General features: G+C 37.6%; 1 protein-coding gene and 1 pseudogene across 7 annotated transcripts in view; both read right to left on the reverse strand.

The window, feature by feature from the left end:
• Nucleotides 1–5303: 5303 nt before the first annotated feature.
• LOC126279759 (U6 spliceosomal RNA) lies at nt 5304–5366 on the reverse strand (annotated as a pseudogene).
• Nucleotides 5367–9040: 3674 nt separating this feature from the next.
• Nucleotides 9041–25117, reverse strand: part of LOC126277953 (apoptosis-resistant E3 ubiquitin protein ligase 1) — a 616553-nt gene continuing 600476 nt past the window's right edge. For 4 of the 7 annotated variants that reach the window (XM_049977563.1, XM_049977564.1, XM_049977566.1 and 1 more), the window contains 2 exons: nt 16631–16893; nt 10826–14791 (listed from right to left, as the gene is read on the reverse strand). In XM_049977563.1, coding sequence (XP_049833520.1) covers nt 14689–14791; nt 16631–16893 — 366 coding nt within the window. In that variant the 3' untranslated portion in view covers nt 10826–14688. Of the gene's footprint in view, nt 10624–10825; nt 14792–16630; nt 16894–25117 lie in introns of those variants that run through there. The other 3 variants (XR_007550627.1, XR_007550628.1, XR_007550629.1) reach the window with 1 other exon arrangement.

Genomic DNA, 25117 nt, shown 5'->3' on the forward strand with positions numbered 1-25117 from the left:
CAAGTCGCTGAAGTGGCGACAAATTGAAAGACTTGCACCAGGCGAACGGTCTAGCCGACGGGAGGCCCTCGTCACACGACATTTCATTTCAGCTTAATTCAAGAAATCTACAGATGATCTCATCACAGAACCGGTGAAGGCTCTTGTTTAGACTTTCCACTCAGTTCCAGAACAAAGGGCCCTGATCAATCCTTAAATGATGCAGCAAATCAATAGCTGTGCAGGTAATCTCACAAGTGAAGCAAGTTACTATCACCACTTCCAGTAGTCTTTGGTAATAGTTGAGAACCGTCAGAACCCAGGTGACAGGTGCTGCCAGAGCCAATGTGAGCCACAGTCTGCAGCTGACTGAAAGCTGGGATTATCACCCCCCTGGCTGACAATCCCTCCCAGAATACATAGCAAGAGCACATTTGGTTTCTTTCCCTCCTGTGGCACTATCTTTCTAAAAGTCGTCACAACACACCTAACACTGGTGCTGTCTAAAACTAACAGTACCTTCTTTGGCCTCTTTTTGTGTCCTGATCTCAATAGAGGAGACTGTGTAGTGCAAGCAGTATAGGCAAGGCCCTCTGGCTCTGTCTCATTTTCAGCAGAAGTCAGTATCTCAAACCTGTTGATTAGAAGTATAGGGCAAGTCTTTCCACCATTAGCCACACACACAGTCTGTCTTGCAAATCAGCTCCAGATCCAGGCACATCCTGCCGGCCACCAGATGACTGTATGATACTAAACAGGTCTCTGTGAACAACATTGGCAAAAACAGTAGCCAGCAGGTTTCATGGTATAGTCACAACAGAAGACCAACATGTCAGGCAACTAATTCATCAGAATCTCATGTTGGCCACAATCCGTACTCATGTCTAAATGTAAATGTTCTAGTTCAAAAAGAAGCAGAGAAGTTAAGAGAAAGACTAAATTATGATTACATAAAGACTAAACCAGGACTCATGCACAAACTTGAGCTGCTGCTGTGACAATCACTTCACCAAGTGAAGATAGTATATGATCTGAGGCACCTTAGAAAGATATTTTGCAGTTGCTGGTTCACACTGAATCAGATGATAGTGACACTAAGAAAACTAAATGGCTTTGCAACTCGAACAGTGGCCTTTGTCAGAAATTCCTAGAAGATACACTAAAGAAAATCAGTGACTGATGTGGCACTCAATGCCAGTGACTAAATGATACTATATAATCTCCAAACTAATTTTATAGTGATGTAGCAAATAATTACAACATGAATGAATTAATGGGAGAATACGTAACTGATGGCACACATGACTCATAATTATGCCAGTGAGTGGGTGAATTTCTGATCAATACAGGCAAAATTAGTACTTTAAAAAAAATATTTTGAGAAACCATCATGAACTGAAAAACAATTTCAAATTAAATAGGCATTCCACAGAGGAAATTAGAGGGTGTGAGTTGGGAAGACAGGGAGAGGAATGAGGTGGTGTGGAGAAGTGTTGGTGAGAAAAGGAACCTCTTAGATACTGTAAGGAAAAGAAGAAAAATTGGCTACACCACATGTTGAGAAGAAAGTGTTTACTCCAGCTGGGAGCTGGTGGGATGGTACAGGGAAAGAGAGGGACAGGAAGAAGGAGCTGATATCAACTAATGAACAATACAGAAGAGAAAACCACCAGTAACTATGAAGAATGAACAGAAAAGCAGAATACAGGGAGAGGTGACAAGTCAGTGTCTGCACCTGCCGCAGGGCAGAAGACAACTGATGACGACCATGTGTTTAGGAGCCACTGTCTGCCCAACTGTGTGCATCAGAGGACACAGTTCTTTGGTGCTTATTGACAGCAACAATGAAAGGATCATTGTTAAATGACCACAAGACACACAGGATAGTAAAGTGGCAGATCCAGAAAAAAATATTTTTATCATGTTGTGGAAGAGAGGTGGGGCATTCTAAGAATCACATGGTTGGGTACTGACTTGTAATTTATTGCCACTGCCTTGCAGAGAGAAAGTTATGATAATGGGGTGCTTACAACTTGACTGACACAGCAGGGACTGTTAGATTACTGCAATGTGTATCGGTCTAGATTGTCAATAACACAAATTCACCTGCAGTGTAGTGTTCATGTTGTTTAATACCTAAGAAATCAAACAATGGAAAATCCAGAATGAAATGTAACAATATTATGAAAAGGATAATTGCTACTTACCGCACAGCAGAGATGTAGATCACATGACTGGTTTCACATGTTGCCCTGGCTTTGATTGGATAAGTGATACTTGTGACAGGGCTGGAGTAGGTGGTGGTTGGAGGTGTATGAGGCAGGCCTTGCATCTAGGTCTATTACAGGTTATGTTCCCATAACCCTCCTGGCTTCAACCTTCATTAGTCGTTTTCCTTACCCATCTTGCCTCTTCCCTGTTCCCTTTCCAGCACTACACAGCCCCTATATTCTACCAACACATCCTCAGTCTTTTTCCTTCTCTCCTTTGCCACTACCCCGCCCCCACCTCTACCCTCTGTGTAACCCCCTGACTGCACCTTGCTGTCCTACCCTCTCTCCACCTCATCCTATTCTCCACCCCTACCCTGCTACCGCTCCCCATCCCTGTGTGTGTGTGTGTGTGTGTGTGTGTGTGTGTGTGTGTGTGTGTGTGTGTGTGTGTATTGTCTGTTTTCGATGAAGGCCATGTTTGCCAAAAGCTTACTTTCTATCTTTTTGTTGTGCCTATTTGCAATTCAGTATCTCCGCTATATGGTGAGTGGCAACAGTCCTATTCATATTGCTGTTAACACTTAACACTTAGGAACTCATTTCAGGACATAACCATGAAAGATTAATATGTAAGTGGCATTAGAAGAAGTAGTGGCTCTAATTTCAAAACCCAATAATAAGTCCAATTTGGGTATTGGACTAACCATAAGAGCTTTCAGTGCTGCTGTCCATTGTTGCCTTAGAGTAGAGGGTGAAACAGTTAACAAACACTAATAAAATAGTTTTCTTCAAGAGTCAGTGACTGACACAGAAAATTGTTTTATTTGTGTTTAACTATGAGCTGTCACTGTAATTATGCCATACTTTATGAGTGAAAACAATTATGGTGGTCAAACAGCATCACACAGACTTGTGGATCTGATTGGGGAGTGAGATGTTTTACCCGGCTACACAACAGCTATAGTAAAATTCTGAAATCACAGAAGTTATTCTGATCTGCTAATTTTATGTTACGCATTATGGTTTGCAACAAGTCATACAAAGGTGAAACAAATAACAGACACCTAGTAATTAGAGAGATCTCTTGAGAGAAGTATATTGATGTAGACTGACAACAGAACTAAGTTTACCGAAGTTTTTAAGTATATATCTGATAAAAAGTATCCAGACACCCCTATGAAATGCAGAATTGGCCACTAGATATCACAAGAGGTGGACCCAGCAGTATAAGAGGAGGCAGGGAGTATTGTGTTGTCAGTAGCAAAGAAGTAACAGCAGACTGAGTTGATGAGGAGAGCTCAGAGACTAATATGGACTAATCATTGTTGGATGGATGTGACTGTGAAGTGGAAACTACTACTACTACTACTACATGAACAGAACCAGTGGACCGCACACATCTACAAGTTTCCTCCTCCACTGTATTCTGTCCGTTGCTGCTATCTGCCATTTGTCCACGTCCACATCTATGGACACTTGGTTTAAATCTTCATGGAGTCCATCCCTCGAATGCTTCTTGGGTCTCCCTGGCAGTCTCTTTCCTGTAGGTGTGAAATCCAGGAGCTTCTGAGGCCATCTGTGATCCTCCATCCGGGCCACATGGTCAGCCCACTGCATTCGTTTGGCTTTGACAGTTCCTGCTATGTTGGGCTGCTGGTATAGTTCCTCAAGATCATGGTTGTATCTGATCCTCCATTCCCCTGTATCTGCATCCAGAACTGGACCAAAGACCTTCCGAAGCACTTTTCTCTCAAAAACAAGGAGCTTATGGAAGTCCTGTTTCAGGATACTCCATGTCTCATAGCCATATAGAACAACAGGCTGGATCAGGGTTTTGTACAGTCGAATCTTGAACTGTCTGGAGAGAGATTTGAACCGAAGCAGTTGTACTAGGCTGTGGTAAGATCGGTTTCCTGCTTGTATTCTGGCATTGATCTCTGCTTCACATGACGAGTTCTCTGTGAAAAGTGCCCCTAGGTATTTGAATCCTTGCACTCTCTTGTAAGAATGGTCTCCAACCTGCAGTGATTGTAGATGATCAGCAGTCTGACAATGACCATGTGTCATAATGAGGTACTCTGTCTTGGCTTTGTTTATGTTTAGCCCAAATTTGCTGGAAGCCTCCTTTAGTGCTTTGGTCATTTGCTCGAACTCCTCTTCTGACCTAGAGAGTAAACAGATGTCGTCTGCATAGGCTAAGTATGCCAGTATCTTTCCTTCGATTTCAATCCCTTTGTTCTCTTGGAAGGTCTCACGTATGATCTTCTTGAAGTGAAGTGCAAAAACAAACGAAAAAGCACAGGTCAACTAAGACCAGTCAGTCACCAACAAGCATGGCAGACGGTGGTTGTAAAAAATCACATGAAATCAGCGGAAGAAATCTCCTGCAAGTTCCAATGTGCTACACGCAGTCCAACTATGACAATGACTCTGTGTAAGAGGCTCAAAATAAAGGGGTTCAATGGTCAAGCAGCACCCCATAAGCTATATGTTTTTGTAGTCAGTACTAAGTCATACTTGAAGTAGCATAAAGAGTGATGCCACTAGATAGTGAATGACTGGAAATGAGTGAACCGGAGTGATGAACAATGCTATACACCATGGCAGTCTGATAGAAGGGTTTGTGTTTTGCCGATGCCTGAAGAAAATTACTTGCCATTAAGTGCCAGTAGTGATGTATGGAGGAGGTGATGTTACAGAATGGGGATGTTTTTTATGGTTACGATGTGGTCCGCTTATTGTGCTTAAGAAAAACACTAAATGCTGAAAGAAATGAATACATTTTACAGTATTGTGTACTGACAGTTCAGAGCATCCACTAATATGGTATTCAGGTATGTCTACAGAAAAAGTATATTTGGTGTAATGTAAAGCTGGTGAAAGCATTACAGAACTTCCAACTCAAATGAGAAATGAAGGAAAGCATTTGATAGAGCAATTATTTCCCCTTATCTTTCAGATCATGAGTCTTGGAAAGGACGAGAGATAACAGAAAACACCTTTATATCTACCTGAAGTAGACTGGCAGTAGTGATTGAGATGATGATGATTATTATTAGTGTTTTAGGGCGCACAACCATGAGGTTATCAGCGCCTGTTCCCAAAATAAAAAAAAATGTGGAGCGCTTCACGATTTTGCGTGTCATCCTTTCTCAGGGGCCATGCTAATCTTCAGTAGTGATTGAGGAAACACCTTTGTGCACAAACATGAAAGGATGAGAGCTGAGAGCCCAACACTCCATAAAAAAACAAGATTCTTGGCACAGAGAATTTGCTCAATTGAGCGAGTGTAGGGAAGTAAAGTGATATTTGCCCAGATTTGATGTAGGAAAACTATATGGAACTTAAATCAGGAATATTTTAATTGAAAGAAGACCAGGGTTAAAAAAATTCTTTTATGAATGAAACAATCTGCCATACTGGCTGTCATTGGTTGTATTAAAATATACTTTTATTTTATAATTATCACTATTGTACGGTTCTGAGTGTGTCGACACCTTCAAATGAGTCTGAAATATATACCAAGTGCAACACAGTTAAAGTACAAAACAAACATTGGTTTTAATACTCTTCTCCAGCTTGCAGCCAAATCTTTGAGTTGAGTTGACACAATATTCTGATAATCCCCCTAGCCTTCATCATCAGGTGACGGAGGTACATCTCAGTTGTTGAGTCTTTTATTTATTGCAGTATGTATTCCTTAGATCCAGTTCTGTGTGTTAACGTATGGATGTGGAACAAGTCAACAACATCTAGTTCATTATTACATTAGTTTCCATAAGAACAATAAACCAAGATTTGTAATACAAGTTGGAAACACAGTCGGTAGAATAAAATTACACTCACAAGCAGAGTTCCAGATACACCATTCTGATTTTGTCCAAACAATTTTTTACAGATCACCAATTAATCTGATTAACACAGCAAGATATATTGAGGCAGGAATATACAATAGTATTTGGGAAATAAAATTAGCTATCTCTGCTGCAGAATTCTTCTAGAGAATAGAAACTTTTTTTCAAGCAAGAACTCCTTTAGCTTATTTTTAAACAATACTTTTTTATTTTGTAGGCACTTTATATTACTTGGAAGTGCATTGAAGATTTTTGTGCTTGTGTATTTCACACCTTTTTGCACCAGGGACAGATTTTTCAGGTCACAGCGTATGACACATTTCCTTCTTGTGTTATGATGATGGTACATTTCATTTGTTTCATATTGAGAAGGATTGTGAAGCATGAATGTCATGATTGAAAAGATATATTGTGAAGTAGTGGTTAGGATACATATTTGTTTAAAAAGATTGTGAGATGAGAATCTTGGAGGCACTCCACATAAAATTCGGACAGCCTTTTTCTGACTTGTAAAAACCTTTTTCTTGTTGAACTGATGCTACCCTGCAGTGGGCACCTCTCTGCAGGCCACCAGATAGTACTCAGCACATTCAACCAGTGCTGTGAAAGCTATTCTCACTGCAGAAGATACTAGCAGTGCCACTGGTGATGAAGTTCAAACAAAAATGAGATAGAACATCAAGACTGTTTTGCATTCATCAATCAAGACTAAAGTGATCAGCACTATTTCAATAACAATGCCTACAGTTTGAAACTAGTAAAATGCATGACATAAGAATTGGTACAGAATTATGGAGACTATAATGTACCTGTTGCCATGTGGCATGGCCCATTTGACATTACGCAAATACGTGCAGAGTTATGTTCAATACTTGCACCCACTTGGTCTATATGGTAGTTTCTCACTGTCAGCCTTGGACATCAGACGGATTGCAGATTGTTACCACCCCAAGTTTGAAAGTATTTTACACAGTGCAGTAGCAATGAAGTTCAATGCTCCATTTTCTTTAAAAGATTAAAAATGGGAGGATGCACAACACATGATTTGTGACATCATATAAGGAGAAAACATACACCAAGTTTGTTGCAAGAGAAGGTAAACTTGATTGATATACCTACAATTTTATTGACATGCCATGAACTCAGGTTGTAGACTGAAACCTTATTTTGTGGTTCCTTCAAGATGAAAAATTGATACCATCCAAAAGTTAGAATGCTGGGAAGTCATCAACTGTGACTTTCAACTCTTGCTGTCACCGCACCCATCTCCTTAACCTTCACAGCTTTTGCTGGAGACAATGATACTGATTTGTGCTGCAGCCTTAACCCATATCAATCTTGATCACCTACTCCTTCACCTTCATTAGAATTTTTCAATCTTTGTTCAAAGTCTATGTTTATTACTGGAAGTAGTAGCAATAAAAAACAAAAAATCGGTTATCTCAGAAACCATTATTTTGAGCAGTTCTGTCAGGTTAAAGTGGCAATGAAAAGAACCAGTGTCATCGAAAAGCGGTTGTTTAGGCAATAACTGCCAACCCTAGTGTCACTACACTTTTCTCTGCCCCAGCTCTCTCTCCTTTCCACCAGTTTTGTAGACCGTGACCATCCTTCTCATCTGTGTTGATTTTGTGCTGGCAGGATATGGCTGCATCCTGGAGTGGCTTGTCTGTTCTTGATCAAAGTAAAATATTGTTGTCTATGTCTCAGTTATGGAATTGTGTCCTGAAAGAATCCAATGAAGTTAGACCAGCTGATAATCTTATTAATAGGGACAAGGGTTACCCTCTGAGCAAGTCGTGGAAACTTGATGCTCTCATTTGGCAGAAGATTTTGACAATTAGTTACAGGAGGGATACTTTGTTTTTCTTTGCCTTCACTACTGGCAGTACTGCCTATATTCCTAGATGTTAGGGCAATACTTATGGTACTGGATGCATACACTGCACCCTCTGTTGTACTCTCTGCTGGCCTACATATGGATACCAGCTCCAGAGTAATACCAGTTCTCAGAAACTCAGGAGTTGCAGTGTCTCACAAAAAGACAGGGCCAGGCAGTCCATCAAAACATCATATTAATTTGACTTGAAAAAAAAATGTACTACAAGTTCTTCCACTGGGAAAGCTTATGAAGTTGCAGCAGTCACTCCGCTAAAAAAAAAAAAGAGAGAGAGAGAGAGAGAGAGAGAGAGAGAGAGAGAGAGAGAGAGAGAGAGAGACTTAAATACAGCATGAAGGTGACAGACAGACACATTTGGGTTACAGTCTAGGCATTAATCTGGACACCACATTGGCTAAATGTAGTGATATAGTGGCTTGGCCTAGTATACAAAATTAAACACAAGTAGAATTTAGTCTGTGACCAAAAATGTTTGTTGGGTAGGTCACATTATGTAAGTCCTCTTTATTTTAATTCCTTTGGTCAACCAACCAATGGCTGTTTTGTATTTTATCTGTGCAGCCCCTTGGTATTTAATTCAGACTCATTTGAAGAAGGCTACTCAGCTAAAACTGAGCACTAGTGATGATTACAAAGTAAGGAGATATTTTAAACCAACTAACAATAAGTAGTACAATGGATTGTTATCGGTCATTAAATTAGGAATGCCTTGACTAAATGCCTTCAGAGACAAGAGTAGTAAGTGAAGTAAAGTAATTTATGAAGAGCAGAACTGAAGTTAATTTTTATGTTTCTCAAACTTCCAAAATGCCTCTTATACAGTGTAGCTCTGGAGAATATAAGGGCAGGTTGTGATTGTTATTGCTGTTGTTGTTGTTGTTGTTGTTGCTCTTCTTCTTCTTCTTCTTCTTCTTCTTCTTCTTCTTCTCCTCCTCCTCCTCCTCCTCCTCCTCCTCCTCCTCCTCCTCATCATCATCATCATATGGATCTCTGTTTGATATTAGAAGAGTATGTGTGAAATGTTGGATGATGGAAAGACAGTGAGTAAGGATAAAGATATATACACTGGTTTGGGGTAATAAGTTACAAATAAATTTTACTAGGCTAAAAGAAACGTTTTTATTACTACAAAAATCCAAAATGGGAACAATAGTAACATTTGTAAAAATAATTTTTTTTCACTGGACTATTTCTATAGCTGTATTATTTACAAAAAGCCTGTTTACAATACCAAAATTTTAGAACAGTCTAGAAATTTATTAGTAAAGCACTAGCAGGTGACAGATGACCACAAACTGCCAAAACACTGCAGTGCATTTTTTTAAAGTCATATGTCAGCATATGGTATTGAATGTGTGTTGAACAATAATCACATTGCACATGCACATCTCAGTTCAGAAGGAAGTATTATTGCAAAATAAAACCACAAACAAGTTGTGAATAACTCCCACACTCTAACGTTGTAATTGACTTAATAGCTAGGACAGTACAATACGTTACCTTATCCATTAACACATCACGAACATAAAAAAAAAAAGGACAAGTATTGCTTATGTCTGCATTCACTGGATATTCTGGTGCACTGTTTCTCATGTTGTGCACTTACTAATGTATGTTAAAGCCCCGTAAATTATTAAAATATCACAGTGTCTTATTAACTTCATTTTAAAACAATATTTATCAAACAATACTGTCATCACTAAACATCTCTTTTATTGCTACAATAACAAATATTGTCATCTATGGTTATCCCTCAAACAAAGCATCACGAGATGCCTTTTGCAATTAGTTACTGCCAGGACTTCCACTATGTGGAACCTGGTAATTGGAGTTAACACTAATCTACCCTGCTCATGCAACAGTTTTATTAATCAAAATATGGAATCTGAAATCTCATTTTGCCTGTGACAAAAATGAAGATGAAATGTACCCAAGTATATTAAAAGATTTATTAATTTTCTGCATTAGTTTGATCAGAAGTTTCAGCTGTTACCTGATTCTAAGAATCCATTATGCTCAGTTTCTTACATTTCTCCTAACATTTCTGTGCAAATAAATAAATGTATGAACAAAAACTAATGGTAACTGTCAAGAGACCATGTTCTTGTACATATGTATCTCTTACAAATTATGGTATATGTTACAGACATTAACAACAACACATAAAATACCCTACTTACAGAAACCAGAAAAATCAAAAAGAGAAAACAGCTATTGCAACAAAATCACTTATCTTTTAAAATATGATGCTGATGTTTCTTTACTAAAGAACAATTATTTCTGAATCTTAATAATGTGCTCATGCTCAGAGGATAACAAACAGCATTTATGTGCTACAATGTGAAGGCAAAAATTGTGCCTGATGCACGAGTGCATCCAATATTACAAAAATACTGATGAATAGTTTGTCACATCATTTTCATATCAGTCCCTGACATTTTCATCCAAGGTAATTACGTACATAACAGAAGCACACAAATGTAGTTTATTATCAATCATGAACTTCCAGAAATAAAAATAGGAACACCTTAAACTAAAAACAAATCTATACACAAATTGTACATTGATTTTACACAACTTGCAGATACATTACATTGTATTATCATGTGAAAATCAAATTATTGCTAGTGTTTCTGAAAGTTTTTTATCAGTAATAATCTGCATTCCAGAGGCAGACCTGCAACATTTCACAGAAGGTTAATGATTTGGTAGGGCAGAGCTCACAAGATATTTAATAGCAGTGATCCACGAGTGATTGGTTTATTGATGGACGTATAAAAAGCACATGCTGAGTCCTCGACACAAATATAATGTTTATAGGAAGTTTTATTGCAGTAAACTGCAACTTAACTAGTAAAGTAGGCTGCATCCGGGCTACATTCTAGAACTGTATTTTATTATAGCCTTAATAGTCAAGACTACAAAATCAAAAAGGAAGATACACTTAAAGGTTGCTATTTCCTCAGTTTTTTGAGGGACACATATTGCAGTGTTTTAGTTTTTCCGCTAATTGGTTCTTGTGATGCATGGAGTGAATCTTAATTCTTCATAATCAACTCAGACAAAGCTTAAATGTCACACATCTCACAGAGAACACATTGGGAACCACTGCTATAATATTCAAATGACGTGACTGAATGTTCACAATTAACAAAAACATTAAAAATCACTAAACTAGCACAAATTTAAAGTTGATATTTATTCCGGGCATTCATGACAACTTAGTGTGAATGCATGGAACATCATAAAACAAGAAATTAACAAATGGATAAATAGTTATGTCTCCCTGCAAAATTATTTTGCTACATATCATGCAATCACTTTGAGTAACATTTAGTGATGAGGTAAATCCATTTATTTGGAAATAAAATTTAGTCTTATTTAAATAAACCAGAAAATATTGGGGAATCATCACATATTACATTGTTCCTAATATGTAACAGTTTGTTTACAGTGTATGTGAATTCATAAATGCCAAATATTTTACCTATGTATGTAATACTATTCCCAACATAAATAACAACATCTCACACACATTTACTTAATTTCTGTGTATCCTCTCAATTATGATGTTGCTGTAGCAGACTTACATTAATCCTCAAGTGGAAATAGAAAATATCAATTAAAGATATGATGTAATCTTTATAGAGACATACATTAACGCATCCTTGATAGAATGTCCTAAACGTTACAAGGCATGCAGTATTTTAGCGTGACAGTTACATTCATTGCATTTCTGTGATGGCGATCCAGTTCTCTCACATATTTCAGCACCAGAGGATTAATTCCCACTGATGTTAGCACCAAATGATCTGTTGAATGGTACTGCATATTCCAAACCATTTTTGTATGTTTCAGCCTAATGGTAACCCATGACCTGTCAATTATGAAGTATAAATGGGAATCTGGAATAAAGGTTTCAGATACTATCTGACAGGTCTCAAGACAGTCCACCTTCATATTATTGCTTCAAAGAGCTAAGTAAAGTTGAATAGTTGCAGAAATGGAAAATAAAGACTCTTCCTACTTAGCATACAAAACAGTGTCACAGCTTCTAAGTAATGAAATATGAAAATATTAATAGAGCTAATGATATTAATTTTTTACTAAAGTAAAAAAATCCAACACAACATTCCAAAAGCAACACATCTCTCTTCGTTACCAGTAAACTAATACATTATTGCTGCTGACAGTAACACTGTAATTTTCAGTTAGCATAAATGGCTCGGAGCACACGAAAGTGCAATATATAAATATGGCACAAAAATTTTCAGTTGTATATTATAAAATGATATGCACAAAGTCATGAAAGAACAGATATAACACACTCACAATTTTACAATCAGCAAGTTAGATGTAAATGTAGCAACTGAACTCAGAAACTGGTTCAACTACAAATACCCACATCAGGGGACAATGAAAAGTTATAGCTATAAAAATATTTCAGAATCTATTTTTTACTAATTTTATTTGAAATAAAGGGTTGTTACTAATAGCTTAAAAGCTTTTTTTATTTTATTTTAAAGCAATAAAATACATCCCGTCCAAAAACGTGTCCTGAGTAATGAGAGTGATGCTCTTGGGATATTTCAATGCAGTGGCCAGACAGTGTCATTGGAAGCTTAAAGTGGTAAAACAAAGGTTCCACATATCAAATTTGCAAGTTCTATCTTTAAAAACAGAAGTGTGAAAAAGAGGAAAGTCAATTCACAGAAAGATAGATAAAATTTTTGGTTTTTGTGCCGGCTCTGCAAACATGGGATCCAGTGAAACTCCATCTGTATATTACACTTCCTACCTTCTTCCTCTTCAATGCAAGAAGAAAAATGGTTGCCTTCCACAAGAGAAAATATAACTGTTGATGTTTCACGATGTGTCTTGAATGGCATTCTTTTTTAATATAAAATTTACACTGTGACATACACATAGTACAATAGCCTCAAATGTTGAAATTCCCAACTTTGGACAAAAACTAGAGTTTGAAGGCCTCAAAAAGTTTTAAATTATAATGTTTTTAGGCCTGTCTGCAACTCAGCACTTCCTCTTAAGGGTGAGTGGTTGGTTGTTCTCTCAGTCATTAATTAGCTTTCATTGCTTATTGGAGTTCCCTTGGTAACCATTTTATCTATCTTTATGCAGTGTGGACATAATCCTAACCTATATAGAATGAAATTAAAATTAGGGTCTCACTATGCTTTGTGAGGTAATAAGTATCTCGAAAACAGGAACAAATTCATTCAAGTGGAAGTACAAATTAAGTCTCGGTTTAGAACTCCCACAAAATTATGGCTCCTATCCACAATTTATTTTAGCCAAATTTGTCACTATTTTAGGACATCAGTTTTTCTTTTGTAAGTAATAATGAAACTCAACAAAGGACAAAAGGTATAATACTGAAACTGTGAAGAGATTTCTGTTCTGTTTTGAGAATTAAGATTTGTATTTAACATAGTATGGTCCCATTACAAACCTAAGGAATGGCATTTCTATCTATTTCTATAAAGCCTTTGGGAAAAGCAGAAATTGTATCATCTGGAATGTTTAAAGTGTATCTCGTACTACTAGAGTAGTAAAGACTTTACAGTGGGTTTAATGACTGAGTATGGCATAAGTTTTATGAAACTCTCTCTGAAGGATTGGACTCTACACAACCCTAATGAAACAGTAACTATTACATCAACAGTTGAAGTAATTACTTTACAGATTTTCAATCTCCGACCAGCAGAAAAGAAATTGTATAAAAGCAATTACTTAAAGATGATGTACAGATAGTTTTACAAATATACCAGACCTGATCTTTCATTACTCTAAATATAATCTCATATAAATAGCTTGTCATCTCCTACAAATAGTCTAAAATTAATTCATTTGTACAAAGTTTCATAGACATGGTCAGTATCTGAGAATATTACACAAAACTAGCTAAATGTCACTCTTGTACTTACAAAATTGAATTATCACTGTATCTGAGGTCAGTAAAATAGAGATGGATTTCTTCATACAACTTCCACCTCTTGTTCTTTATCACAACAAGGTTGCAGATTTAAATTAAAAGTTTCAATCACAGTACTAAAAACATGAGATTATGAAAATTACAATATCAAAAAAGTAGCAAATGAGATAGGAACTTATCAGACAAATTAAATAAACACAATTGTAAGTAATGCTACTGCAAATGCACAAGTATTAAAGATCTACAGAAATTATCTGACAAAGCAATATGACTGACTGCACAAACCAAGGCATGTTGTGAGCCATGAAAGTGTGCAGGAGTAGATGTATCCTGTAAGAGGTTGTATTTGTTCTTTTTTTTTTTTTTTACACACTAGTTGAGCAAAACATATCATCCAAAATTGGAGTATGACAGGCCTCAAGATAAATATTTAGGCCTTCATATAACCCTGCCAATGCTCTGCTTAATTTACTGTGCAGCGCACATTATGTATCCTGTTATTTCTCATACTAAAGCCAACATTTCCTGAGCATACCAATAGCTCACTTGTGCTACAAGATAGCAGGGCAGGCAAATGATGTGAAAGGCTTCATAGAGATTAAAGACACAGAGCAGCTTTACTATCCCTGTGGAGCCTATTACATTTATTCAACACACATAATACACACCCTAGTGTTTCGCTGGAGCCATTTTGTAATGTGAAGTGGTGGTGATCGATGTGTCAAATGCAGTTTTTCAGTGCATCAAACTATATACTTATTGTAAATGTCATTTGACATTCTGATGACATCATATCATTCCAAAGCCCTCTGTACCCTCACTGATGGCTAGTAACAGAGCCTTTTCAAATTGCTCATAGCTTTCGTAATCGGGGAGGCACAGCTGGTTGAAACTGGAAAGAGAAATACAACAGAAAAATTAAATATACAGCAAATTTCAGAAGTAATGAACTACATGCAATATTTATTGTACACAAAATGGGGTAAAGGAAGGTTGTAATTTACCTCCAAATTTGCAAGGATCACAATTCCTTATCTTATATCTTGTTACAGTCATTTGGACCAAATAAAGAACATATACAAGGAAACAATTTTTTGTCTTATACTGTAATTGTACAAATCACAGTTAAAGTGAAGTTAACTTGTATTACTACCCTCAAATATACCCAAAGAGTAAATTTACAGGGAATCTCTATGAACTTAAAGCTCACTGAAGATACCTCTGTCAAATGGAGAGTTGTCTATATCACTCAATATTTTTATTGCCCACCATAATATATTAAGTATGTTATATTATTAAGCTGTGTTAATGCAGAAGACAGTTCTGTAGAACAAAAGGGTGTAAAGGATGCCAAACAGGCTAAAATTTTCCTACATGTTTCCATAGAATGAGAGATACTTTGAAATGTAAAACATGCTGATCTGAGCTCATTAAGTAGCATATTAATGTACTAATTATGTGAATCAATAATAAAGTTCTACTTCTAGGACTCATGGGCCACTTTCCTATCTTTAAAGTGCCATGATATAAGTTTTCGATGGAAACTTAAAACAGATCATTATGAATAAATTGTATGCGATTCTACCTACCATATGGGGCAAGTGTATCATTATCAATTTTAGCAAACAGAGCAATACACTTGTGCCATCAGCAAGTTTACAGTTTAGGTGGACACTTACATAGGTTAATAACAGTTGTCTACCCAGCTCCGAACCATGTGTAATGATATATTTCATGTTCCCTGTGTGTTAGATTAACTTTCAGAGTACTCTTGCAACGAAATTTGTCAATGAGACAAGTTGCCTTCAGCAATTTAAGTAAAACTCCATCCAGCAAGGAAACTACCATTAATGGCTCAAGATTTTTTCCTTCTTTTGTCTTTTATAAGGTTTTTGTTTCTTTAAGTACAAATTATGGTCAAAACAATTAAAGACCTTTTACAGGTTAAAGAAAATGCCAGCAAGATAACTTTTTGTTTGACAAAGTAGTACACAGGTGAAAGGCTAGGTGTCAGTGTCCAAGGAGTACAATATTTCAGCCAATAACCATGTTGTCATCATCAGATGCATTGATGAACTGAATGCAAAGGAGCTGGTGTCGGGCTTATATCCCCACCCCACTCCTCCTATGGTGTTGTGTACGAGGTCCATGCCCAGGCCAGTACCACCCCCCCCCCCCCCCCCAATCCTTGATTAACAAAGAACTATTGAAATTACTTCTACACCTGGCCAACCAGTTCAGTTCCTGGAGGTGGGAATGGAAAGAAGGCCACTACACATCAAACATCAAAATTCAACTGTACATCAGAGAGAATACCTTCCGATGATGCTCCTTTCCAGACCATCATCACTCTCATGGCCAAGCAACTGAACAAGGACATGGCTTCAGTTCTTAAGAAGGGACTCAGTCTTGCACCAATCACCAATCACTGACATCATTAGTGCAGTGGAACAGGCAATTGCATTTTGGGGCTAAAATTTATCTAATTTGCTTCAAATCACAAGCTACTTTCCTGCACATTGAGCTCCATCACATTATGGCTCACATCCAAACTTCAGTGTAAATCAGTCCAACCAACAAACATGAGCTCTCAACGAACAAAAGCTCTCCACTTGAGCAGCAAACACCCCTTACATGTCAAAAACATGCTATAAAAAGTAAAGAATTCTGCTGGTGAAAAATTCTATCACACAAAAATACTAACAACTAGGAAGGAAGAATTAAAACAAACCATGTGTGAGCTGTTGGCAAGCTTCCAAAAGTGGGTGCAGCTGTTATCTGGAATCGAGGACTGAGTTCAGCAAAGCCCCCAGGTGGTAACTGTGAACAGCCTGTTGCAAATTGGAGTAACCTTGCTAGCTCTTCTTGTGTAAAATTGCTGACTGCTGTCCAGAACCAGTCAAGCACTCTTCGGAACTCAGGAGATCCACCAGATACAACATGATTTGCACGAAAGTCAGCAATGCTGTATTCCCCAGTTCCACATAGTAGCAGCTGAAAACAAAATTTCCATTATATTAATCCAATTGCTACTTGTAGTAAATAAATTCCAAGGTGTCTCTCTGAATTCAGATTCTTTTTTTCCCTTCTGCCTACTTGCTTTTTGTTTTGTGAAATCACAAAGTTCCTAACACAATTCTATGAATGACTGTAGGTGTTATGCACAGCAAATATTTCCTTCAGGCATTAAAGTTCTGTCTCCAAAAGAATGGAAGGAAAATTTAAGTTTAAAGTCTCGTCAGTGGTAAGCTCATTGGAGATGGGGCACAAATACAGATGAGGAAAATATCTGATCATGTCCTTTTCAAAGGAACCACCATGACATTACATTAATTACTTTAGAAACCACGTAAATCTCAAATCAGAATGACTATTGTGGGTTTGAACCTCCAGCCCTCCCAAATGTTAGTTACTGTACTAAGTGATTTGGTATCTGTCACCACAGACAGAGCTGCTAATGAACTTTTTGCAATGATGTATGAGGATCCACAGAAATCTATCAAAGCAAAATATTTAAAAAAATTCATTTTTTGTTTACTAAATTAGTAAGTTTGGAGACTTTAATGCTCAAAGAATTAAACTTCACAGGATATGAAAAAGCTTTATTTTATTCTGATGAGAGACAGTAGCCCACAAAATATTCACTGGATGGAGATTAGTGTGGTAAATAAAAATAAAGAGCCTATGCAGGACCTGGAGTTTAGCTCATATTAGTTTTGTGGTGAATGATAAAATAGTTTTGAGATTCCATTACAATTGGCTCTAGGTAAATCCCTCTATTAGACCATATTGTTCACATATTCTGGCTTTCTTCAAACTGATACTGAAACTATGTGTTAGGTGAGGCAAGGTGTGGTTTTCAGTATTTTTTTTTTTTAATTGCACTCCCTCTGCTACTAGTTTTGTATGTCCTTGTGAATAATTAATATACATTAATTACAATTTATCATGTGTTAGTATGGTTATTCATATTACCTTTTTAACTTAACAATTTGAAATTGTATTCTTATATCTTCTTTTACATCATTAAATCATGAAAGTACCCAACAAAATGATCAACAAGCTTGGGAATTAAGGTATACAATATTCATAAAGGATACTTTTAATCATATACCGATAATGCTAATCTGACACTAAAAATTAAAAATCTGAAACAGAAAAAAATCATAGCAACTGCAATAATCTTGCTTAAAAGAGAGAGAGAGAGAGAGAGAGAGAGAGAGAGAGAGAGAGAGAGAGAGAGAGAGAGAGAGAGAGAGAGCTGTGATATGCCATTGGCTTAAGATGAAAGTGAGATGCAGGATATACACTCAACAAATTAAATACCATCTACTGGGTTTTTCAGAAATATGATTACTAACTCTGAGGGCATATTCCTCATAGCATAACACGAAAAAAAGCCACAAAACATGTGTGAAAATTTCCTTAATTTTAGGGTTTAATGACAGTTTAAGATCAACACATTCAGGGTAGAATAATCAACTAAAGTTTTTAACCTCCCATGAAAATTCGTTATCTAATGGTACTGCTACAAGTAACTCTCCTGAAGTATTCATTGTATCCTCAATCATGATGTAATGCTATGAGGATGTGTTTACTTTGACATTTATATAGATATGTAGTCAATCTTCCTTGAATGTTTTTCGTGTGTTGTACCTATAGCAATGAGTTACCTTATAAGAGTCCCATTTAACAAAAGCAGGTTCATTCATTCTGTGGGCAGGTAAATGTGATTTTACATGTAAGGTCACAAAAATGGTAATGAATGTGGACTGTATCAAAGTGTGTTTCCAGTCAAAAGACAACAGGGTAATTTAATTGTTGCTGCTGTTTATCATTATGTTCAGGTAGTATCCATACCACTAAAAATGTCAGCGCAAAGTAGACCACAAAGAAAGCATTCTGCAGGCTGTCAAAGAAGATCCAGATATTGACAAATGATGTGGTGCCATTCCACCTGATACATCTTATAATATGAGCAATTATGTATCAGAATCATGTTTAATATGCGCAGGATCTTTTGCTTGCCAATAACTAATAACAGAACTTTTGCCAATGTTTTACTCCTCAGACTGGTAATCCATTATTTGTACTTGCAGTTTTGCTTACACATGGGGCAACTTTAGGAAGATATGGGATAGCAAATTTTTACAAAAACTTTTTGCGTGCAAACAAAAATTCTCATGCTACAACTCAAGCTAAACATCATCAGTTTGTAATTGATATGCGAGCTGTAATTCTAAGAAACTGTCTGATTAAGTCCATATATTCTCTCAGCATGTTACACAGATATTATCTACATGGAATTTATTCAAAGCAACAGCCCCTGAAATAAGAGGAAACAAATAGTCTGGGCATGAGGAGACTCCAACACATTTCAGTCACACTGTTCGAAATGCACTGTATGATATTTGTGGTGAATTATTGTCTGTGAAGTCTCCAAACACAGTAAACATTCCTAATGTAGTGACACTTCATAAAAGTGTCATGAAAACTTAAGAAAGTGACATAATAGAGGGGTGTTTGAAAGCTTGTGACAGTCCATGGTCAATGAGTGTATGAGTTTATATACATAAGAGGAGAATATTTTGTACATTTTTTGTTATCAGTTTCTGACCTGAGAACTTAGAAGAATTTTCTTTCATTAATTACAGGCTTCTCAGGTTGTAGAGTGGACTTAGTGAATGAAATTTTGGTAACGAACACATGTCCATGAATTTCTGATAAGGAACCAATGTCCAGAAATGTACTATTTGGATGTAAAATCAGTTCCAGGATCAGATCATTTTCAAAACTCCTCCTTCAGGGTATGCATATAAGCTGAGAAGAGGATGTCATCATGAATCCCTTTCCTAATTACGACATATGACATCACATAACACCTATGTCCAACTACAACAACAACTGCAAGACATTGGTATATTTGAAACTAGTAGGGTTTGACTGTGGTGCTCCATGGATATGATGGACTCTTGATCTTGAAGAGAACGTCCTCTGTCATGTAGAGAACCCAAGAACAACTACTTTACACACTGCCCATGCCATGTGCTCCTACAGCACACAGGTCAGAGCTCATTGTGTCCACTGTGTGTATACTGTGAAGTGGGAGATTTGAAAGTGATCCAATCCTCAAACTGATTTTACATCTAAATGATACATTTCTTAATGTAAGTTCCTTATCAAAACTCCATCTACTAAGTTTCATCTATAACCCCTAGAAACCCATAGTGGGAATTTTGAATCAACCTGTATATGGAATTTTAGCCCTTTTTTCTTCTTTTTGTGTGAGGAATTCAATCCACCAGCCCTTCCAAAGAAAGAATCAAGTATGTAAAGTATTTCAGTCACATCTTGTACATCACATTGTTTGCTTAATTTTTTTATTTATATTATCTCTATTCAAAGGTTTTTCTCCAGCGTAACAAATACCTCGAAATTATTACACCTGTACATTAGATCTTAATTTATCTCCTCAGGTTGTCCCTCTGGGTGTTCCGATCTTGTATATCTTCTTCCTCTGCACCAAGTCTTATCATTGTTAATTGTACATTTTGATTTTGGAGCCAGGTGGTCATAGGACATCCTCTTCTCTTATTTCCCTCCGATTCCTGTTCCAGGACCATTTTTGAAATTCTGGCTTCCTCATTTCTTCTTACATGCACGTACCATTGTAACTTCCTTCTATCCATCATGTCATGTATTCTCTCTCTTACTTCCATTCTCTCTATTATTCCACCATTTCTTACTTTCTAGAAATTCTTGTTCATCTTCTCCAGAAGTCCAATTCTACTGCTTGCAGTTTTTTTATATGTTTCAAATTAGTAGTCCAAGTCTCACTCCATACATAACTATGCTCTCTAATACTGATTTATACATGATTTTTTTTATTCGATTTATTATATTTCTGCTCCATAAGATTGGGTTGAACATCCCAATGACCTTCCTTCCACTACAAATTCTTTTATTAGTTTCTACCTCTGATTTTCCCTTCATCTCTAAAATGGATCCCAAATAACAGAAAGTATTGACCTTCTTAATTTTCTTTCCCTCCATGTAGAAGTCACCTGGATTATTAGTGAGGTATTCTGTTTTCTGGTAATTAATCTTCAATCCCCATTTTCTGCATTCCATTGCTATAATTTGCAACCTCCTCGTATTGGGCTATAACTGCTTGATCATCAACAAAAAATTTGTATGTGATAATATTAATGGATTTACTATGCAACAATAAAATGAAAATAATAGTTGCTTCTCACCATGTAGTGGAGGTGCTGAGTTGCAGAAAGGTGCAACAAAAGACTGTAGGAAAGTTTAGCTTTCGGCCAATGAGGCCTTTGTCAAAAGTAGATGACACACACAGACACATGTTCTGCAAACATGGATACTCATCCAGAGATATTCAGAAGGCATTCATGAGGAACAAGAACAGATGACGAAGGTGGCGTATTTGCCATATGCTGCATCCATCTCTGCAAAATCAGCAGAATTCTCTTGAAAAAGAGCATCAAAAGTGTATTTTGCCCACCCACTAAAATTGGGGCGCTGTTTGGGAATATAAAGAAAGATCTGGGGCTATGGAAAACAAGTATTAAAAAATAAAAACATACCATGCCAGTTTGGGATGTCGCACATCAGCCAGACCACCAGGACAGTGGACATCATGTATAAAGAACACCAGAGGCATAACAGACTTAAGCAGGCAACTGATTCAGCAATAACAGAGCACTGTAATGACACCAAGGTTGTGATACAGACCCAAAGATACCGGGCCAGTGTCACAAAAGAATCCATTGAGATCAAGGTTATGGAATCCAACACACGAGTTTCTGAAAAACAACAGAGACCACATTGAGATTCTGTGATGAATAGAAATGGGAGTGGAGACCAGTAAAACTGCCCTTAGACAGAGCACCAGACACTACAGACTCAAGATGACACAACACTAGACAGGCTCAACAGTAGCAGACGCAGGAGCAAACACCCGACCATTCCCACAGAGAAGACAGCACACCTTGAGCACCTCATGTGTCCAACGTGGGAGGCCTGTCCCAAAAGGCAAGGACTTCATGCACAATGGCTGAAGACAACAGAGGTTGGCGAAGGCCGCAGCAGTTGGTGGATAGAATGCTTGGTGTGGCGCAGATATGAAACACACAATCGGAGGATGGGGGTGGCTCCAAAGAATGGCCAAACAGGGTGCAGACATTGGTCAGAGCACCAGTACGAAGAGTAACTGCAAAGATCACAACATTTATGGTCATGCTTGACAAGCATTAACTAAACTGGCAACTTAGTGGAATTACAGACAAGCATTTCCAGAACTGCATGATAATTTTGCAGTGAATAAAGTGTGTGTGTTCCTTCCAGAATCTAATCACTACCCCTACACATACAATCAGAGGTAGTCGCTTTGAAATCCAGTAGTGCAAAGTTTTTCCATCTATGGGCTTTGGTCACCAAGGAGAAGAAATGTTACTGATCATCAGAGTATGCAACAGAGTTCTGGGTTAAACTCCTAATCTCCATGTAATGTGTCACAATTGACAAATTTAACACCATTCATAGTAACCCATTTGCTAGATGGACACATTAAGATCAACAGCTCCCTTGGTGCTGTTTGAAAGGAGTGAGCTACATGCTGGTGACAGGTTTCATGACAACACAATAACATCATGAGACATCACTGAAGAAAAGTGTAACTTAGATCATACTTGAATTAATGGTATACTGTCAAATTGTGATGTTTGTCTGCAGACAGAAGGCAGATGGAGAGAAGAATCAAATGCAGCAATTATAGGAAAAAATATGTTTCAGAAGAGCAGGTACAGATGCTGTCAGCAAACTACACAAACATTCAACAATATAGTCCAGCACACCAGCACCAGATGCCATCATTGGTGAGAGTTCAGCTGCTAGGTTGGGAGACTCCATCCAGAAACACAAGATAAATCAGCTTGTGAGATCTAGGTTGTATAGAGAGGAGCCCCACTCGTAAAGCTGTTGGCAATTTAATGTGACAGACAGTATTTTACAAAGATGCAGTTTTTTTCTTTGAAACATTGCCTCCAAAATGAAGATGCATCTCGTACTCAAATCTAATATAAAAATGTCCATTGTTTAATTTAAAATTCCCATCAGTCTTAAAAACGGCCATATATTAGGTGCTGCAGGAATAATATCTCTATCTGCCAACAACAAATTCAACTGGAAGCATCAGCGCACACATGCGACGAACATGAGTTGCGGGGATTCGCAAGCTTGTTAACTCTTCCTCCCTCCCGCCCCGCTGTTACAAACCCAGAATACCGTCAAGCCTATACTTGATCATGTCAGTCTATGTTTCGAGTGAATTTGAACATTATTTGTGTTATCAGTAACAGTACAATATCTTCATTAGTAGCTTGTTTTGTAATGGAAAAAAATAAAAGGCATTCATATGACATGGGCTGGAAGTTGAAAGCAATAGCATATGCAGAAGAACATGGAAACAGAGCAACTGAGCAGCCATTTGGCCCTCTACCAACAGAAAAAAAAACCATTTGCAGCTGGCGGGCCAATAAAGAAGAACTGGAGAGAGAGAGAGAGAGAGAGAGAGAGAGAGAGAGAGAGAGAGAGAGAGAGAGAGAGACTAAATGTGCAAATAGAGGACTGAATGAAAAACAGTCAAAACTAGAAGGTGACATACCAAAATGGATTGAAGGACATCATCAAAATGACAGTGGGATTAATACAAAAATGATTCAAATACATACTCATAAGCTACAGCTACAGTAGAACTTAACACAGAGCTTAACAGACTTAAAGGGTGGAGTTGGTTGGTGTCACAGATTTATGAAGTGCCATGGACTTAGCATGCAAAACCAAAACCAAAATATCTCAGAAAATGCCACAATAATATGAAGAGAAAATATTATCTTTCCATCACTTTATTATTCAACATCAAAAGAAAACCTGATTGGAACCAAGTCAAATAGTGAATACGGACAAAACTCCGCTGAAATTTGATGTGCCGAGTAACAGAATTGTTGCCATGAAAGATGGTAAAACTGCAACTATAAAAACAAGTGGACATGAAAAAATGTACTGCACTGTTGTCCTTTCATGTTGTGCTCACAGCACTAAACTTAATCCAATGATCATTCTAAAATGCAAAACAAAGCCAAAACCTTATGAAATACTACATGACAGGAGTTGGATGGATGAGACTGGTATGAAATTATGGATTAACAGAGTGTGGGAGGAAAGGTAAGGTGCTTTATTGAAGAGAAGTTCTCTTCTTCTGCTTGATCAGTTTATCAGACACTTGAAAAATTCTGTGAAAGAGAAATTGAGACAGGGAGATACAGAGCTTGCTGTTATTCTGGGAGGACTTACGTCACAATTGCAACTTCTTGACGGCTCAATAAATAAACTATTTGCAGTGCATATGAGAGAGTAATTCACCAAATGAATTATGGATGAAACTCAGTGTGAATTTACACTGAATAGAGCTTTAAAATGACTTACAATCAAACAAGTGTGTCAATGGATAAGACAGTCACGGTTTAGAGTGAGAGAAGGCATTACTGTTAAATCTTTCAACAAGTGTAGCATATGCAACTGTCATGTCAGTGAAGACCACCTTAAATATGAAGAGGACAATGATAATGACCTTACCATTGTCAATCATTACTCTTGAAATCTAAAGATGCTCTGTAATTCAAAAGCAAATATAGTCCCAGTAATACATCAAAAAGTCATGCCAGACACTACTTGTATTACTTGGTACAAATACACTTCTGGAAATGGAAAAAAGAACACATTGACACCGGTGTGTCAGACCCACCATACTTGCTCCGAACACTGCGAGAGGGCTGTACAAGCAATGATCACACGCACGGCACAGCGGACACACCAGGAACCGCGGTGTTGGCCGTCGAATGGCGCTAGCTGCGCAGCATTTGTGCACCGCCGCCGTCAGTGTCAGCCAGTTTGCCATGGCATACGGAGCTCCATCGCAGTCTTTAACACTGGTACCATGCCGCGACAGCGTGGACGTGAACCGTATGTGCAGTTGACAGACTTTGAGCGAGGGCGTATAGTGGGCATGCGGGAGGCCGGGTGGACGTACCGCCGAATTGCTCAACACGTGGGGCGTGAGGTCTCCACAGTACATCAATGCTGTCGCCAGTGGTCGGCGGAAGGTGCACGTGCCCGTCGACCTGGGACCGGACCGCAG

The sequence above is a fragment of the Schistocerca gregaria genome, chromosome 6 (assembly GCF_023897955.1).
Source record: "Schistocerca gregaria isolate iqSchGreg1 chromosome 6, iqSchGreg1.2, whole genome shotgun sequence".
Lineage (NCBI taxonomy): Eukaryota > Metazoa > Arthropoda > Insecta > Orthoptera > Acrididae > Schistocerca > Schistocerca gregaria.